At 37.3% G+C, this 21,318-nt stretch overlaps 1 protein-coding gene across 1 annotated transcript in view; it reads right to left on the bottom strand.

Moving 5' to 3' along the window:
• Window positions 1-21,052, bottom strand: part of LOC126456083 (zinc finger protein 37-like) — a 77,016-nt gene extending 55,964 nt beyond the window's left edge. Inside the window, exon 1 of the mRNA XM_050091842.1 lies at window positions 20,879-21,052. Within this exon, the coding sequence (XP_049947799.1) occupies window positions 20,879-21,052 (174 nt within the window). The remainder of the gene's footprint in view (window positions 1-20,878) is intronic.
• Between the last annotated feature and the right edge of the window lie 266 nt (window positions 21,053-21,318).

Raw genomic sequence — 21,318 nt, 5'->3', positions numbered from 1 at the left:
GTTGAGATTTGTGTAACTTACATCTACATCTACATGGCTACTCTACAAATCACATTTAAGTGCCTGGCAGAGGTTTCATCAAACCACGTTCACAATAATTCTCTATTATTCCACTTTCACACAGCACACAGCAAAACTCAACACCTATATCTTCCTGTGCGAGCTCTATTTTACCCTTTTTTTATTATGAAGAGTGTTTCTCCCTATATAGGTCACTATCAACAACATATTTTCACGTCCGGAGGAGAAAGTTGGTGATTTAAATTTCATGAGAAGATCCCACCACGACAAGAAATGCCTTTGCTTTAATGATGTCCATCCCAAATCCTTATCATGCCCATGACACTCTCTACCCTATTTCTTGAACTTTCTCAGTGTACTCTGTTAACCCCATCTAGTATTCCCCACATCATTTTCTATATATTCTTTCCTATTTAAGTTGTTCATGCTTGTAATTCCCAGGTATTTGCTTGAATTTATGGCCTTTAGATTTGACTGATTTATCAGGTAATCAAAGTTTAAGGGATTCCTTTTAGCACTCAAGAGGATGACCTCACACTTTTCATTAATTAGGGTCAACTGATAATTTTCGCACCATACAGATATCTATTCTAAATCATTTTGCAACTTGTTACTAGATGATAAATGGCAGTACCATCTGCAAACAACCTCAGACAGCAGCTGAGATTGTCTCCCAAATTGTTTATATAGATAAGGAACAGCAGAGGGCCTATAAGGAATGCCAGAAAGCACTTCTGTTTTACTCAATGACTTTCCATCAGTTACTACGAACTGTGACCTCTATGATAGGAAATCATGAATCTAGTTGCATGACTGAGAGGATATTCTGTAATCACGCAATCTGACTCCAAACCACTTGTGAGGTAAGTGTCAAAAGCCTTCTGGAAATCTAGAAAAGTTAATTAATTTGAAAACCCATGTCAATAGCACTCAACACTTCATGTGAGTAAAAATCTAGTTGTGTTTCACAACAGAAAACTTTCTAAATCTGTGTTGACCTAGTGTCAATAGACAGTTCTCTTTGAGGTAATTCATAATGTTTAAACACAATATATGTTCCAAAATTCTGCTACATATTGACATTAACGATAAGGGCCTGTAATTCAGTGGATTACTCCTACTGCCTTTCTTGTAAATTGTTGTGATCTGTGGCACTTTCAAGTCTTGGGTATGGATCTTTCATTGAACAAGTGATTGTATTTGATCGTTAAGTATGGAGCTATTGCATTAGCATGATCTGAAAGGAATCTAATTGGTATGCAATGTGGACTGCATTTGCTTTTATTAAGTGATTTAAGTTGCTCCACTACTCTGAGAATATCTACTACTATTTTACTCATTTTGGCAGCTGTTCTCGATTCGAATTTTGGAATATTTATGTCGTCTTCTTTGGTGAAGGAATTATGGAAGGCTGGGTTTAGTAACTCTGATTTGGCAGCATTGTCATCAATAGTATTGCCATTGCTATCGCACAGAGAAGGCACTGATTTTGTCTTGCTGCTAGCATACTTTACATATGGCCATAATCTCTCTGGATTTTCTGCCAGGTTTCGAGAGAAAGTTTCATTGTGGAAAATATAACAAGCATATTGTATTGAAGTCTGTGCTAAATTTTGAGCTTCTATAAAAGGTTGCCAATTTTGGGTATTTTGTGTTCATTTAAAATTGGTATGCCTTTTTTGTTGTTTCTGCAATTGTGTTCTGATGTGTTTTGTGTACCATGGTGGATCAGCTCCATCATTTGTTAACTTATCTCTCAGTTGCTGTTGAGACTATTTCTCTGAATTCAAGCCACATCTGGTCAACACTTAGGCTGTTAATTTCGAAGGCGTGGAGATTGTCTCTCAAGAAGCTGTCGGTGAATTTTTATCTGCTTTTATGAATAGTTATATTTTTCTTTTATTTTTGGTGGATTTTTTAGTTATGGTAATCAATCTCTCTATGACAAACGTGTGTTCACTAATCCCTGCATCCATTTTGATGCTCATTATTAGCTCAGGATTATTGTTGCTAAGAGGTCAAGTGGGTTTTCACAACCATTTATTATTCAAGTGTGCTCATGAACTAACTGCTTGAAATAATTTTCAGAGAATGCATTTAGCATGATTTTGGATGATGTTTTATGCGTACCTCCAGATTTAAATATGTATTTTCACCAACACGTCAAGGGTAAATTGAAGTCAACACAAACTATAACTGTATCCATTGGCTAAGTGTTTGAAATTAGAATCAAATTTTCTTTGAACCTTCCAGCAATTGTATCATCTGAGTGGGGATGTCAGTAAAAGGATCCAATTGTTATTTTATTCTAGTTGCGAAGAATGACCTCTACCCTCACTAATACACAGGAACTATATACTTCAGTTCTACTACAAGATAAACTGGTTCTAACAGCAACAAACATGCCACCACCAACTGAATGTAACATATCCTTCGCGAACACCGTTAGGTTCTTTGCAAATATTTCGGGTGAAGTTATTTCTGGCTTTACCCAGCTTTCAGTGCCTATATTGGTTTGAGCATCAGTCTTTCTATTAGCGCTTGGAGCTCTGGTTCTTTCCCAACACAGGTGTGACAGTTTACAACTGTTTTACCAGTGGTCTCTAGATTACATTCTCCCTGTGTTCGACCTGCAACCATTGAACTGAAGCCCTTCGGTGTTTCCCTGAGACCTTCTAACCTAAAATACCCAGTCGGTGCCACAAACCCTGCTACCTGCTTAGCCACTTCCTGCATGTAAGGAACCCCCACCACCATCTGAGTCTCTGATTCAGACTTGACTCTGTACCAGAGATCTGCCTTGGTCCGGTCAATTATACTGCAAGTGGTCAGCTCTGCTTTCATCCTGCAAGTGAGACTGGCAGCTTTTACCATATCAGATAGCTGCTCGAAACCAGAGAGAATCTCTTCCAATCCAAAGCAACACACATCATTGTTACTGACATGAGCCACCACATACAGCTGGCTGCACCCTGGGCTCTTCATGACATTCGGAAGGACCCGTCCCATGTCTGGAATGACTGTACCCAGTAGGCACATGGAATGCACACTGGCTTTCTTCCCATTCTTGTCACCCATGTCCCTAAGGGCAGTTATCTATTAGTATTCATGTGGGTGACTTCACACTTTTCATTATTTAGAGTCACCTGCCACTTTTTACACCATACAGATATCTTGTCTAAATCATTCTGCAGTTTGTTTTGATAATCTGATGACTTCACAAGACGGTAAATGACTGCATCATCTGCAAACAATAATAAGAGGAAGGTTTCTCAGATTGTCTCCTGAGCTGTTCATGTAGATCAGAGACAACAGAGCGCCTATACCACTTCCTTGGGGAATGACAGATATTACTTCCGGTTTACTCAGTGACTTTCCATCAGGTACTATGAACTGTGACCTTTCAGACAGGAAATTATGAATCCATTCAAATAACTGAGACAATAATTCACAGGCACGCAATTTAATTAGAAGTTGCTTGTGAGGAATGGTGTCAAATGCCTTCTGGAAATCTAAAAATATGGAATCAATTTGACATACCCTGTCGATAACACTCATAACTTCATGAGAATAAAGTGCTTGTTGTGTTTCACAAGAATGATATTGTCTGTATCCACGTTGGCTTTTTGTCAATAAATCGTTTCCTTTGAGGTGATTCATAATGTTCGAGTGCAGCGTATGTTCCAAAATCCTGCTACATATCGATGTTCCGTGATATTGGTGTGTAATTCAGTGGATTACTCTAATATCGAGTTGTTCAACTTTCCAGTCTTTGGGTCGGATCTTTCGACAAGCAAGCAGTTATATATGATTGTTAAGTATGGAGCTATTGCATCAGCTTAGTCTGAAAGGAAATAGTGGAAATGAAAGAAGAACAGGACAGTCTGGAACAGGATTCCTATTAGTAAAATTGATTAGGAAAGGCCTTCTGTAATGGAAATGTGAAAATGGAGACTTTAATAAGCTGAGAATAAAAAGTAGACTTAGGAATATAGCAATAATAACAGCAAATAACAGAGGAAACAAAAGTAAGAATAAAAGAACAACTTTATAAGGACCCTGACGTCGTCAGTAGTAAAGTATGAAAATTAAATCTAATGTTAGTATGGAGACTTTAATACCACACTCAATGAAAAGAATGAGAAGTGTCAGGGAGATAAACATTAGATGATGGAAATAATGACAATGTAGCTAAGTTATGTCAGTTTGCTGCCAAAAATAACTTAAGAATACTTGTCTTCAACGTAAAAGGATACATCCTGGAACATGGTGGAACATGGAAGTTGAGTGAGACCTGCAGTTACAAAGATTGGCAATGTATTACAACTGCTTGCCATGAATGTGGAAAAAATTGTGATGCAATAAAAACTAGAGAGAGAGAGAGAGAGAGAAATTATCTATTATAAAGAAAATCAGAATGGAAAAAAGATAGTAAATTGGAACAACAGAAACTAAGTATTTTGGTTACATGATAAATCACACAAATCTAAATGCAGTTAATTCAACTAAATATCCAGGGATTACAATGACCAATAACTTGAACTGGAATGATCACGAAGAAAATGTTACGGGGGAGGCAAACTGAAGACTGTGTTTTATTGGCAGAACGCTTAGAAGGTGCAACATATAACTATTAAAGAGAGTGCATATACTACTTCATAAACATTTTATTTTTATCTGTTATTACATTTATGTTATAATTTCATGTACTGACATGTTCCATGACCTTGGAAATTTGCTCCTCAATTTGGTACTACAGAACTTGATGTGTAAATAAAATTACTTCTGTGCATCCTCTTCTTGAGCACTGCTCCACAATATGCGACCCTTACCAGATAGAATTGAGACTGGTCATCAAAAGAGTTCAAAGAAGGGTAGCTCATTTTGTATTATCACGAAATAAATAAGAGTTTGTCACATATATGATACACAAGTTGGGCTGGCAATCATTAAAACAAAGGCGGTTTTCTTTGTGGTGAGATCTTTTAACAAAATGTCTTTACTAACTTTCTCCTACAATTACAAAAATATTTTATACGTGACCACCTACATAGAGAGAAATGATAAATGTAATATAATAAGAGAAACATAACAAGGCTATAAATGACTGGGAACAAACTCAGACAGGACAAGGATTCATAAGAAAATTGAAAATGTCCTTCTTCAATAAACCATTTTCCCATGCCTTTGTGTTCTGAGGAATTGTTCATCTCCTTTTATACATACCAACACTGGCATCTATAAATGGAAGTAGCAGGGACCTGGAGACGAGGAAGGCAAACAATAGTAACCACTATTACCAATGGAAAAGCTTGGATGGTGGTTACACACACTTTGGTACAAGGTACGAGTTGTTTTGCAAGTGGTATGTCCATTTGTGGAGAAGGCTTTCCAGTGAGAGAGCTGGTGTACTGAGTAGTGAGAGCATGCCTCTGAAAGTCTTACAGAGACAGGCATATGAATTGTAAGGCAAGATATTTATGCAGAAGGAGGGTAAGGTCTGATGAGCAGGATGCTGCAGAGATTTTTTAGTGGGGTATGGGAGTGTAGGGTGGAGGGGTTAAAAATTCAGCTACTGTGGATGATATGGGGAGAATAATGTGGAGTGTACCTCATTTAACGGCATATTTCAGGACATCACAGTCTAGTGAAGAAGTTCTTTAATGTAAGAAGAGTCAATTTCTTCTTACGTTTGTTATGAAAAAAAGTCAAAAATCTATAAACAGCACTTTCTGTCAGAGATTATAACTTAATATTAAACTGCCCAGTGAAATAATAGAAATAACTCAATAAACCTATTTAAAAAGGCAGTCAAAGTCCTAAATAAAACATACCACACAGTTAAAGATTACTTACAGAATTCTGAGTAGTTGCCAATAAATTTAAAAAAATGGGATTGCAAGTGCTTACTACTTATGTTTCAGCTCCAGGTAAATGGGGTTGTGTGCAGTAGAAAGTGTGAAAAGACTAAAAGAATAGTTCATAATTATGTTTATATGTTATTACTGTAATTTAAATGAGCAATGCCTAATTTTTTATGTTGTAAAGCTAGTTTCTTGTCTGTTTGGAAAATACAAGTTACATATAAAAGATTACACTCTAGCAGCTTACTCATGGAGAAATAATATGGGAAAAGGAGTTGTTACATACATTAATACAGGGCACAAGTTCAGTATCATTGAGACTAGCAGATTTTGTATTGACCAACAGAGAGCATTGTGTGCTTGTGAACTAATACAGAAAAATAGTTCACTTTTAATTGTAACTTTATATAGTCTCCACTGGGAAATTTTGAAATGTTTATGAGGAATCTGGATTCCTTACCATGCTATCTGTCAGACAGCAGCAAGCAGTTAATAGTCTGTCATGACTTCAATGTAAATTTTTTCAAGGATTCTCATAGGAAAAATTATCTGGAAACCTTATCTGGATTCTACAATTTGATATCAGTGATTAACTTTCCAACATGGGTGGATAAAGACAGTAGCACCCAAATTGATAATGTTTTGTTTGGTGAAGCTCAGAACAAGAAATAACTATTTAAACAGTAACAAATGCTCCCTCTGATCATAATGCTTGGATAGTTAGGATAAATAAGTTACCAACTTACAGTATTGACACTCTTCTGTGGAAATCAGTTAGAATAATTAACAACTTCAGGACAAAAGTTTTTAAGATTAGTTTACAATAGATGAACTGGGATGAAATTTATAATTAACCAAATGCTAATGTGAAACTTAACCTATCCCAAGATAAATTCACATCGTCATTTGAAAATAGCTTTCTATAAAAGCTAATAAGAAATGACATTAAACTGCCACGTAAAAAACCATGGATCAGTACAGGGATTAAAGTATATTGTGAAAGAAAAAGGGAAATGTATCGGCTGGAAAAAAGAAGTAGATAGCCTGCATTAGTTGCACACTATAAAAATTACTTGAAATTACTAAGAAATGGCATTAAAAAATCAAGGAACATACACACAATGCCAGAAATCAGTAATTCCAACAACAGACTTAAGGCTATATGGACAGTAATGAAATGAGAGAAAGGACAACCAGCCACAGAAAAGGATAACATAATTACTGAACTGAGTCACTTGTAGCTAATACTTTTAATAATCATTTCTCAAACACAGCAGAAAATATAGGAACAAACAGTTTCAGAGAAAAACCACAGCAGTATACTGAAAAAGTAACTTTCATAACATTCAATCAAATGAATATATCACCAACTTCTCCTTCTGAAATTAAGAAAATTATATATTCTCTCAAAAATAAAAGCTCATCTGATTTTGATGGTGTTCCCAATAGAGCACTAAAGATTTGTTCCCATAAACCTAGTCCAACTTGAGATGTGTAATGAATGCATCAGTAGTTCGAGGTATTTTTCCAGAGAGACTGGAATATGTCATTGTGAAACCCATATTTAAGTGATAGGAGAGATCTTACTAACTACTGACCTGTTTCAATTTCTGGTGTATTCTACAATTAGTGTCCCACTTGAGCAACAATAATACCCTCAACAAATCACGCACTGCATTTCAGATGAGTTGCTCTACTGAGAATGCTAGTTAGTTAAGTTACGTGATCCATTGATCAATCTCACAGTAAATGTTATGATGTGGAATGTGTCAAGTGCATATGAAACGCACACATGAATCAAGGTATTTTTTTTCTTTTTTTCTTAAAAAAAAGCTTAAAACTTTCATTACCTACCCTATTCCCTTAAATGGCACAAAATGCATATATTATACCTATAGATTTATTTAATCCTATTCAAGAATTCATCTGTGGTATGGAAGGAGTTGTCACGGAGATATGATTTAAATATATTTTTGAAACTATTACTGTTGTGTAGTTGCAGCTCTCTGAGACTGCAGACGTGTGTACAAGTTGCACTTGCGTGAGTGAGTGTGTGCGTGTGTGTATGTGTGTCTACTGGTGACAAAGGCCTTAATGGCCGAAAGCTATGATTGTGTGAATCTTTTTACTGTGCCTATCGCAACTCAGCGTCTCCACTATATGATGAGTGGCAACCTTCCTTCTCTTGTATTGTTAAGTAGAGGATAGTGTAAGTCTTTCTTTCTTCTGGTACTATAATCATAAATGTCACTGCTGTTTTTAAACTGATCCATGTTGTTGAGAAAAAAATCATTACTGAGTAAATGTACTGTGAGGTTGTTGTAAGAATTCCTAACCCTTTAAACAGATGCCTACAGCATATGCGACTATGAGCCCTACACATTATTCTAACCACTTTCTTTTAAGCAGTGAATACTTTTTGCCTACGTGTTGAGTTACCCCAAAATATGACATCAGAGAGTGAAAGTATGCAAAGTATGTTAGCTTACTAATTTCTATATCCTCAAAATGGCAATTATTTTGTCTGGAAAAGTTGCTGAACATAGTCACTTTAGGAGATCCAAAATATTAGTTTCCAATTAAGATTCTCATCTATACGTACACCTAAAAACTTAGTATGCTCTACCCTGGATACTGACTTCTCTTGATGTGTAATATCTATTGAAAAATTGTACTCCTTGCAGCAGAAAATTGGATATACTGTGTGTTTTCAAAGTCCAGAGCAAGCCCATTCACAGAAAACCAATTAATAACTTATCCAAAGACGTTATTTGTATCATTTTCCATTGGAGTTCCTTTTACTGGATTAATAATGATGCTTGAATCATCAGCAAACAGTGTCAGTGTAGCTTCTTGTTTCAGATAAGAAGGGAGGTCGTTCACATATGTCAAGAAAAGAAGGGGACCATGATCGAACCCTGTGCAACACCTAATGTAATTTCACCTCAGTTAGATGAAGTGGCAAACTTCCTTAAATCACTTAAACCATTTAAAGAAACATTTTGCTTCCTGTTCTACAAATATGAGTTAAATCATTCAAATGCTGTTCCATTTATACCATACAATTGTAATTTCTGTAACATGATTTCATGATTCACACAATCAAATACTTTGGATAAGCCGCAGAAAATCCCTATTGGTGACATTTTACCATTTAAAGTCTAAATTATGTGGGCAATGAAGGTGTATATTGCTGTCTCAGTGGGCCAGCATTTTTGAAATCCGAACTGTGATTACTAAGTATCCCATTACTGTTGAGATGCTACATTCTTGAGTAGATTACTTTTGCGACAATTTTTGAAAATGCTGTAAGCAAGGAACCTGGCCGGTAATTATTGACATCTGTGGTGCCCATTTTCTGTAGAGAGGGTTGACAATGATGTATTTTAACCTGTCTGGGAAAATATCCTGAGTTAGTGATGCATTACATATGTGACTTGGAACATTAGCTGTAATGGCTCCAAATTGATTTAATATCTTGTTAGAGATGTCATCTACTCCAACAGAACATTTATTTTTCAAATATTTAATGATTTTCCTTATTTCACATGAGGTTGATGGGTAAAAATTAATCTAAGATTTCTCAAAACTTAATCTGACTAAGATTTCTCAAAACTGACTCTTCCATATACTGCTTGGATTTTTCTTTTGAACTATTCTCACCAATGTTTTCACCTACACTTAAGAGATTGTTGTTAAATACATTAGCTACACGTGTACAGTGGGTTAATATGGTCTCTTTCTCCTTAATAGTAACACTATCTACCCCTATGGTTACTTTTCCTGTCTCCCTTCTAACAACATTCCAACATGCCATTTGCATATTCACTTGCAAAATTATACAAGCATTAAATAATAAAATAGTGCTGGCTGGTAGTTTCTGCGCGCTATCTAAGGCAGTCATCTGTGTGAATCATAATACTCTCCTAGATAAATTGAAGTTTTATGGGATGATGATACAGCCAACCAATGGATAATGTCTTATCTAACCAAAAGAATGCATTATGTTGTACTTAGTAATTCAACCAGTATAGTCTGAGGACATAATTCTGACTAGGGAGAAATCACATATGGGGTTCTCAATCTGAGGCCCATTATTGTTCCTTATATATGTAAATGATCTTCTAATACACAACAAGCAGAATTAGTCCTTTTTGCAAATAACACTAGTGCTGTAATCAATCCTTAGCAAAATTACAGAAACAAAAGAAATGGTAAACAATGTTCTTAAAAGTATGACTGACTGTTTTTCTGCTAATAGTCTCACTCTAAATTTTAAAAAGATGCAAGTTATTCAATTCTGCATTTCTAGGGGTACTACACATGGCGAGGAAGTAATAAATAGGGGGGAAACTTCAAAATTCTTGGATATCCACATTGATGAGAATTTAAACTGGAAAAAGCACATTTGGGAACTCCTAAACCAACTTAGTTGAGCCACATTTGCACTCAGAATCACTGCAAATGTTGGGGAGAGACAAATCAGTAAGTTGACATATTTTGCATATTTTCATTCAATAATGTCATTTGGAATAATATTCTGGTAAAACTCATCTTAAAGAAAGAAAGTCTCCATAGATCAAAAACATAGTGTAATAATAATATATGGTGCTCATCCACAATCATCTAGTAGACATATGTTTAAGGAGTTGGGCATTCTGACTACTGCTTCACAGTATATCTATTCTCTCATGAAGTTTACTGTAAATAATCCACTGCAGTTCAAAATGAACAATGAGATACATAATTAAAAGATCATTAAAAAAATTACAATCATTACTCCACATCATGGTTGTCTTTAGTGCAAAAAGGAGTGCACAATGCCACAACTTAAGTTTTTGATCATTTGCCAGGGATATACAATGTATGACAGACAGCAAAGTAAAATTTGAAAACAAATTGAAAAAGTTTCTCCTTGACAAATCCTTATTTCCTGTACAAGAATTTCTAATACTGTAATATGTAAAAGATGGTGGATAGGAATTACTAACTCACATTTATATATTTCAAATAATAAATAAAATAAAAAAAGAACAGGGCATAAATTTTCAGAGTGAGCCATATTTACAAATTACTTTGTGATGTGAATGTAAAATGACTAATTCCACATCATTACAATTTACTGTGGAATATGTTCCACAGAAGTTGAAAATAACTAACTACCTAGAAGAGTTCTATGTTTTATATAAGTGATTGAGGTAAAGTATTTGTTATCACACTGGCCTCAGATTTGAGGAGACAGTCTCTCATGCTCTGTCCAGCCACCCTAACTTAGATTTCACTAAATCACTTGAAGTAAATGCAGGGATAGCTCCTCCAACAAGGCAACAGTCAACCACCTATCCAGCTGTCCACTCATTTAATGTTTTTATATCCCCATGTCTCTATATACAACTTACATTTTCCTTGTATTAAGCTGATGGATGCTATTATCTTTGTAAAATGCTCCTTTGACAAATAAATTACTGATACCAAGCTGTCACAGTTGTGCCCTTACTTATTATGGTTGTGCTGAACTCCAGAATATGCCCTGTGGCTTGAAGTGATTGTCTCAGTCCCAAGTGTCCACTACTCCCAGTATTCTTTTGCCTGGGTGCCAATACTAATTTCTCAAGAACTTCCATGTGTCTGTGGAGCCCCTAATCACCCTGCCAATGGTACAGTAATCTATCAGGACCCAAAGAGATGTGACAAAAATGCTAAACTTCAGCAATCAAACAATGGAAAGTCCAGGACATACAGGTACAATGAAAAACGTTGCTAAAATAATAAAGCTTTCGGACAATGTACTTCTTTTGAGCCGGCCGGAGTGGTCGAGCGGTTTGTGATGTCTTTAGGTTAGTTAGATTTAAGTAGTTCTAAGTTCTAGAGGACTGATGATCTCAGCAGTTGAGTCCCATAGTGCTCAGAGCCATTTGAACTTCTTTTGAAATAGAAAATACACACACACACACACACACACACACACACACACACACACACACACACACACACACACACAAATTCATACACACACACGTGGCCACTGTATCTGGGTACTGCTGCCTCCTCTATGTGGTGAGTAGCAATCTATCCTTTCCATATTGTTGTTGAACCTCAGCAATCTCACATTTCAGCTGGGTGCCTCTGAATTTTAAGACCTCAGGAAGGAAGGACATTTAGAGATTAACATGCTATTAACATTGAGGTCATCATGGACCAAGTGCAAACACATGATTGTTTCATGTAAGAGGCAGGATATCAGATGTGCCCTATCAATGGAACTGTCCCATGTTTGCCTGGAGTGATTTAGAGAAATCACAGAAAACCCACATCAGGATTGCCAGACACAGGTCTGAACCATTGTCCTCCTGACTATGAGTCCAGTGTGCTGAATGCTGTGTCACCTCCACTGGTTAGACCCCATGGTCAATATGGCAGTTTGTTTGCTGATCACATGTCATCACTCAAACTCTCCAGTCGTTATTGTCCTCTGGTGGCCAGACAGTTTTTTGTGTCACTCATAAAGTAGTTAATCAAAAGGGTAGCAGACTTCTGCTCATCATGCTGACTGCAATGTGCACTGGTGAGCACCACAACCACAGTTGTTGTTCATAAGCACAGTCAATTGAAATACATAAATAACTTTCTCAGTTTGTTTGCAAATTTTACTTTGCTGTCTGTCAGATATTTCGTATCACTGTTTAAGTGACCAAAAATTTTTGTTGCAGCACTGTGCATCCCTTTTTGTGCTAAAGGCACCCTTAATGTGGAGCAATGAATCTCATTTCACCTTCTGGTATTGTAATCATGTACATCATTGTTCATGTTTAACTGTAGAGGATTGTTTACAGTGAACTTCCTGAGGGAATAAATATACTCTGAAGCAGTACTCTGAATGCCTAACACCTTAAACAGATGTCTCCAAGATGATCATGATGAGAGAACACATTACTCTTACAGCAAGTTTTTGGGCCATGAAGACTTTCTTTCTTGGAGAAGAGTTACCCCACAACATTATTCCATATGACATTATTTAATGAAAATACGCAAAATATGTCAACTAGGTTTGTCCCCCCCCCCCCCCCCCCATGATTGGCAATGATACAGAACTCAATATGATGTGTCTTTTAAAAATTGAGAGTGAGACCTTTTGTAGAAAACCAGTCACTGATACTTTTAAGAACTTTGTTTACCATTTCTTTTGCTTCTGTATGCATGCTTGGATTGATTACAATGCTAGTGTCATCTGCAACAAGGACTAATTCTGCTTGTTGTGTATTAGACAGAAGATCATTTACACACATGGGGAACAATAGTGAAGATTGAGCCTTAGAAACCTCCCACGATTTCTCTCCAGTCAGGATGATATCCTGGACTACAATGGAATTACTGAGTACAACTTTCTGCATTCTTTTGGTTAAATACGACATTATCCATTGGTTGGCTACACCACCAAGCCCATAAAACTTCAAATTATCTAGGAGAATACTGAGATTCACTTAGTCAAATGCCTTAGACAGGGGACAGGAAGTACCAAACAGCACTTGTAAAATTTGGTGAGTTAACGTGTAAAAGGCATTCACAGTACAGCAATTCTTTTGAAATCGAAACGGTGATTTGCTGAGGATATTATTGATGCTCGGGTTGGATACTATTCCACAATAGATAACATTCTCAAAAATTTGACAAAATGATGTCAGCAGCAAAACAGTTTGCTAGCTATTGACATCTCTCATATCACCTTCATTAAAGAGGGATTTAACAACAGCAAAGTTCAGTCTCTCTGAAAAAATGTCTTGAGTCAATGATGTATTGCATATTTCAGATATAACTCCACTTATTATATGGGAACAAATCTTTAGTAATCTATTGGAAACAACCTCAAAACCACATGAGCTTTTATTTTTGAGAGAATGTATAATTTTCTTCAGTTCAGGAGACGTTGGTGATACATACATATTGAGTTGCAGATAGGAACAACAAAAACGACTGTCAGAAAGTGAGCCTTCATCATAGACAGACACACACACACACACACACACACACACACACAAACACACACACTTATGCAAACCGGGTGGTGGGGTTAAGGAGGAGGCTGGGGCGGGGAGGGATAGCAGGGTAGGGGTGAGGGCAGTAAAGGGCTGCTTGTGGGAGCATACAGGGATGAGGTGGATATAAGAGCAGCTAGGTGGAACAATTGGGAGGTTAGATGGAGGGGGGGGGGGGGGTAAGGGTAGTGGAAAACAAGAGAAGAAAATAACTGAAGGTGCATTGGTGGAAAAGATGACTATGTAGTGCTGGAATGGGAACAGGGATGTGGCTAGATGGGTAAGGACAATGACTAATGAAGGGTGAGGCCAGGAGGGTAACGGAAACATAGGATATATTGCAGAGAGAGTTCCCACCTGTGCAATTCAGAAAAGCTGGTGTGGGTGGCACTGAAATGAAAAATGTCGTGTTGGGCGGTGTGCTCAGCAATGGGGTGGTTCAGCTGTTTCTTGGTCACAGTTCATCGGTAGCCATTCATACGATAGACGCCTGTTGGCTGTTATGCCCATGTAGGCTGCAGCACAGTGGTTGCAGCTTAGCTTGTAGATCACATGACTGGTTTCACAGGTAGCCCTGCTTTGATGGGATAGGGGATGCTTGTGCTGAGTCACAAGGGAAATGCTCCTCTGTGGCCAGACTGTGCGACTTTGGGAGGTGGTGGGTGACTGGAGAGATAAGGCGCAGGAGATCTGTTTTGGTACAAACTTGGGAGGGTACTTATGGTCTGTGATGGCCTCAGTAAGGTTCTCGGTATATTTCGAGAGGGACCGCTCATCACCACAGAAGTGACAGCCACGGGTGGCTACACTGTACGGAAGGGTCTTCTTGATACAGAATGGGTAGCAGTTATCGAAGTGGAGGCATTGTTGATGGTTGGTACGTTTGATATGAATGGAGGTACAGATGTGGAGCTCAACACTGAGTTAGGTGGCTTGTTGGGCTGAGGCTTGTTGAGCTCAACATCCATGCCTGAGGCAGGATTTGAACCTGCGACCTCAGCAGTAGTGCGGTTCCAGACTGAAGCACCTAGAACCGCTCAGCCACACCGGCTGGCCTCGATCCAGATCGTGAAGATATCATTCTTGACTGTGAACAAGGGGAGTGGTTTGGGATTCTGGGTGTTTAGGAAGGATTCCTCTAGATGGTCCACAGATAGGTTGACATAGGATGATGCCATGTGAGTGCCTATAGCCGTACCCCAGATTTGTTTTTAGGTAATGCCTTCAAAGGAGATGTAATTGCGGGTGCGGATATAGTTGATTGTGGTGACAAGATAGGAGGTTGTAGATTTGGAATCCACTGGGCACTGGGAAAGGTAGTGTTCAATTGCGGTAAGGCCATGGGCATTAGGTATGTTAGTTTACACCACGTGACTCAGCATCTCCACTATAGGGTGAGTAGCAACTATTCTTTTCATAATATTGTTACATTCCATCATGGATTTTCCACTGTTGAATGATACAAGTCTTTTGAATGATACAATTTCATGGAAGTTACTTTTTCAACATAGTGCTGTGATTTTTCTCTTGAACTGTTTGTCCCTAGCTTTCCACTAATTTAAGAAATGATTATTACATGCATTTGCTACATATGATGCATCATTTACAGCCCATCCATTCAGTTCAATACTGATGTTATCCTGTTCTGTGGCTGGTTATCGTGCCTCTCATTTCACTACATTCCATACAGACTTAAGTCTGTTGTCAGAATTAATTATTTCTGACATTATATGCCTGTTTCTTAAATTTTTAATTACCTTCCTTTGTAATTTTTGTAGCGTGTAACTACTGCAGGTTCTCTATGTGTCCTGGCCACAAGATACATTTTGATTTTCTGTTCACAATATACTTTAATCCCTCTATTGACCCATGGTTTTTTACATGGTTGTTTAATGCCTTTTCTGATTAGCTTATGTGGAAATCTACTTTCGAATACTAACACGAACTTATTGTGGGATAGGTTAAATTTGACATTAGCATTTTGTTCACTATAAATTTCATCCCAGGTCATCTCTTGTAAACTATTCCTAAAAACATATGTCCTGGAGTCATCGTTAATTCTTCTAACTGATTTCCACTGAGAAGTATATATACTGTAAGGCACTATGTTATTCATCCTAACCATCTGTGCATCATGATCAGAGAGAGCATCCGTCACTGGCTGAACAGTTATTTTCTTACTCTGAGCTTCACCAAAGAAAACATTATCAATTAGGGCTCTACTGTCTTTATTCACCCACACTGAAAAGTTAATTACTGACCTCAAACTGTGTAATCAAAATAAGGTTTTCAGATAATTTTAAAAATCTAAACTGAAGTCGCGACAGACTACTAACTGGTTGCTGCTGTCTGACAGCACAATAAGAAACCCAGATACCTAATATATAGCACAAAATTTTCCAGTGGGGATCCATACACAGTTACGATTAAAAGTGAACTACTTTTTAATATCAATTCACAAGTACACACTTCTGTGTGCTGAGCACTATAAAATCTACTTGTCTCAACATTTTTGAACTTCTCTCTTCTTACATGTAACAGCTCCTTTTCTCATATTCATTCTGCATGAGTAAGCTGCTACAGTTTCATTTTTTATATGTAACTTATCTAATCCTGTGGTTATGTGGTGTTCAGACAGGCACAGGATGTCTATGTTCTCTGAGCCCTCCATATTTTACAAACCGACAAGAAGCTCTTCTACCTTATTACTCAACCATCTAATATTTTGATGAAGTAAGCTAACCTGTGCACTCGTGAGCATTTTGTGGGCTCTTCTGTTACTTTGACTTCTTTCAAAACAGGGTGCCTGAATCTGGATTCTAACCTGAAAATGGTGCCCCTCTGATGCCAGTAACCACAGGGATAGTGCTATGTGTGATGTTGCCCCCCCGCCCCCCCCCCCCCATATATTATCTGCAAGAATCTCAGCCAACCTATCTTTCCCTCTCTTATTTAGATGCAGGCCATGTCTGGTACACCACAATCTCCTAATTATATTACTACAGCACATTACATTAATGTAATGTAATAAAGTGATTGGAAGGTGGTGATGAACTATACATGGCCTACACCTGAATAGGTGTAGCAGTAGGCACTGCACTCATATGAGATTTCATTTCAGTCAGCAGCAACCTGCTCAACTCAGTGTTCAATAGGGTTGGTCATGGCACTGCAGGACCACCACAAAACTCATGTTTGTGTTTGTAGTTGCTACTCCTTTTTCTTCCAGGTCATCCCCAATGTTGTAATTACTGTTCTCAGCCAGGCTATTCCCTGCTTATCTACTGCAATAAACTGACCCTCTTTGCCAAAACTTATGCACGGAACAGACTGTTGTACAAAAACTGTTCCTACTGTAAGTGGACTACAGTCTGCAGCCTGTGAAAGTTTTCACTTCCCCATGTGTTGTTATGTACATTAGTATTTATTACATTCATAATTTCCTGCAGGATACATATAGAGTAGATGGTAAGTATTTTATAGTTTCTGAAAATTTCTCTATAAGGTTCTCTCTTGTTTACCTTAGCTATCACTGTTACTTGTAGTCTAACACGTCTGCCTGTATAGACTGTGGGTGCTCCACGCCATATCTCAGTACCATACTGAAGATGTGGATGTATTAATTCAACATATATTTGCCTTCAGCTACCATGGTCCAGGAAGGCTGAGACCCATGTCAGTAGGTGCAAATTTTTATTGATTTTATTACAAATACGCTCTTTCTATGACAGGTGTTCATCAACAATAGTACCCAGAAATTTGTATTCATTCGTGTAACTAAGTGCCAATGGAAGTGCAAATGGGGTATCATTACGTTCAGATTAAAGCCAAGCATGAATTGCATTGTCACTGTCTTCTCATTAGTTTCAAGTAGCTTATTTGAGTATGTTAAGTTACATTATACATATTGTAACTAATTTCACTACTGGTGGCAGCAGTTTGCATATCATGGCCACAGCTGAGAGTGGAGGTGTCATCAACATAGCTTATGACCTACAATTTTTGGGTTCAATTGCGACACTAACGCAAAGGACAGAAAAGGCCCTAATATACTTCCTTGAGGCACACCACACTGCAGTATACTGTAGGTTGATTTAGCTGTTAGCACTTGTTCATTCCTTTCATAAGTGAGTTTGACACTCTGTTTTCTGTCTTTCAAATAGCTACAATTCACAGTATCAAAAGTTTTACTTATATCCACGAAAATGTCTGTTACATTGTCTCCTTTATCCAGCTTGTTTAATATTTCATGTATAAAAGTTGCTACTGCTATTACAGTAGATCTTCCTTTTCTAAAACCATGTTGTAGATTACTGAATAGATCATGTTTGATGATATATGCCTCAACTTGGTTTAATATTACTTTCTCCAGTAATTTCCCAAATTCTGAAGTTAACAATATTGGCCTGAAGTTTTTGTGTTGGTTTTTATTCCCTTCTTATACACTGGTAGAATGTCATTGATTTTCAAGAGCACAGGGCATCCTCCATGGCAGAGGAAGGATGTTTTAGTTGTGTCAGAGGCTTCACTGACCCTCATCTGCATTCCTGTAGCAGTTTAAGTGAAATGTCATCCTAGGCACAAGACATTTTAGCTTAAAGTTTTGAAATGATTGCTCCTCTAAGTAATGCCATGGATGAGAAATGTTTCTAACATTAAAATTGAGCCATGGAAGAAGAATGCCTCTAATATCATATCTTCTCAGTTTCCCAAGTAAAATTTTTTGTTATCTACACAACTGAACGTCTGGTAAGATCACAAAAAATGATACCAGTGTGATTTTTCTTGTTTAGTTCTATCAGAACTGAGTTTGTGAGGTCATATATTTCTTTCTCAAACTGGAAGCCTGGACAGAGGCTGAACTGGGCTGTTGTTGTTACTGTCAGAAAGATATCTATTATTCTGTTGTAAGCTACATTCTCAGAAAAGTTTTACGAACATAGGAAGAAGGGAAACAGGTTTATAATTAGAGGTCACTCGGTTATCCCTACTTTTATAAATGAGTGTTACTATGGCATACATCACTCTTTCAGGAAATAAACCTTGACTCACTGACAGATTATAAAAAGTACAGAAAGTTCTCACTGAGACTTGTGAACTACTTAGGAATAAAGGGCCTGACTCACCAAAAGGCGGAAGTGCTGCATTATTGATGGGTACACAAACAATAGGTACTGGGCTTTGCTAGCTATCAGGGTGAAATTCCTCTTTCTGATTGTAGGAGAAACATGCACACAAAGACACACATACTCACTAATATTCACACGCCTGTGCTCAGTCGAGTGACGTAGGGAAACAGATGTGTGCATGTGAGTGAGTATGTTGTTTTTGTGTGCATGTTTCTGCCACAACCTAGAAAAAGGAATTTCATCCTGAAAGCTAGCAAAGCTCGGTACCTTTTGTTTGTGTACCTAGCGATGATGTAGCGCTTCTGCCTTTCAGTGAGTCATCTCCTTTATTCCTAAATAACTCATAATTGCCAAATTATAAAGGTAACTGGAGGGAAGCCTGCCAAGCCACACAAGATTTTTCCTTCCCCAACGATATAATGACTTTTGTAATCTCTTCAACAGTTCTTCGGCAAAACTGAACTGCTTGATTATGCAAAGCATATCTAAGTATGTCTCACAGATCTCCTTTTGACTGTCCATTTCTTGTCCTGAGACTTCACCTACTGCTAGGAGTAATTTACTAAATTTAGTCACAAATGATCTGAAATAAATATCACATTCCACTGTGCTGACATTGGGGACATGAATATCATTTGTCTTGATGCATTTACTTGGCTTGGTCTAGACAAGGGCAATACAGTGTTTGCATAATCACAGTTTATCTTACAATGATTTTCCAGGAAGCCTCTGCAAGATGTGCTACTTTTAGCTTTACATAACTTTGATATTGTTCATTTAATAAGAGTTCTATACTAACTGCAATGCACTGTCCTTGAATAATTCCATGTAACAATGTACTCAGAAAGCTTGAAAACTAAGTTAGTAATTTTGCCTGACTTTTTGATTAGTTTATTTAAATGTAAGGCAATAGGGTGCTTCACATCAAACCATTCAGAAATAAAGAGGAAATGATATATGGAAGATGTGAAAAAAGGGGGAAGAGAGAAGAAAAATTGTGTGAATTAAATTTTTTCCCTACTCTTCCAAATTTGTAATAATGAGAGTGTAAGACAGAGGATGTTCACTGCAGAAATTACATTCCAAGATGTAGACAATAAAATTGAAATATCACTGAGTAAAAGACGTTATTACATATTACTCATAAATAAATGACAAAAGTCTCACAAATTAATGAACAACTTTTGAAACAGAACTAGAAACAATATCACAGGCAAATGCACACAAACCTACAAAGTAATTTACTTTAAAAATTTAGGACAAAACATTACATCAAAAGCAAGGTCATTTTAAATAACTAAAATAATGACGTTTGATAAGAAAGGCCTCCTTCAACGGATAGTTATTGGCGGTACCATTACTTCAAAAAAGCATTGGTTATCATAATGAGTGAATAGTCTTCGTCACAGTAACAAGTTCTGGGAGGTTAACTGCAAACAGGTAGGCCTAGGATGTTGCCATTTTTTACATTAACTGTGAACACACATAACCAACTTAAGAATTATAACAATAGGACACCATAAACTATTTCAGTAGCTTTCTGTATTCGTCGTGAATCAATTACATATACCTTGCCAATGACCAAAAATGGGCATGGTAACTACAACAGGTAGCAGAGGACACATGCTAATGCTTTTATTTATCTTTATTCATAAAAGGGCCATCTCGCAATGATATAGGATTTGTCAAGGTAAAACAATGTCAATCAATAGGCCAGAAGTATCACAAACAGCATATATAATACGCTATTAGAGGAAAGGACCTATGTGGTCTAGAACGATAGATAGTTCACAATAAAAGAACAAAAATTAAAATTAAATAAGTTACTTACTTGAAGCTTCACACAACTGTGAATCAATTCAGACAATTCCGACGTGGTGTTCTTTCCAGTAGGTAACTCCGCAAATATATCTGTAAACCTTCTTCCTATGCGACCACATAATCGGCATGTTCGTTTAAAAGAATTTCCGTATTCGTTTAGTTTGGAGGACAGCTTAAGATCCATAACACGATACCAAATTTAAGGCCGATTTCGCAAAAAATTGTGTTTCTTTGGGAAATGACAGTTCACTACCTCCTACATATTTACAAACAAACAAACCGGCGCCATATTGTATTGTGTTTGTTTTCCTGCTGGGGCAAAGATTTAGTTATTGTGTTGGCATTCTCCTGTGATTTGGCTTTCTCCCAAGAGAGTTACAATCTGAACCGCCTTGCTTTCTCCACATTTTAGATAGTGAAGGTTGTATTTTCACATATAGCCTGCGTCAC

Source organism: Schistocerca serialis, chromosome 1 (assembly GCF_023864345.2).
Source record: "Schistocerca serialis cubense isolate TAMUIC-IGC-003099 chromosome 1, iqSchSeri2.2, whole genome shotgun sequence".
NCBI lineage: Eukaryota > Metazoa > Arthropoda > Insecta > Orthoptera > Acrididae > Schistocerca > Schistocerca serialis.
Note: the sequence above shows the minus strand (reverse complement) of the source record. Positions and strands in the feature narration are given on the sequence as shown.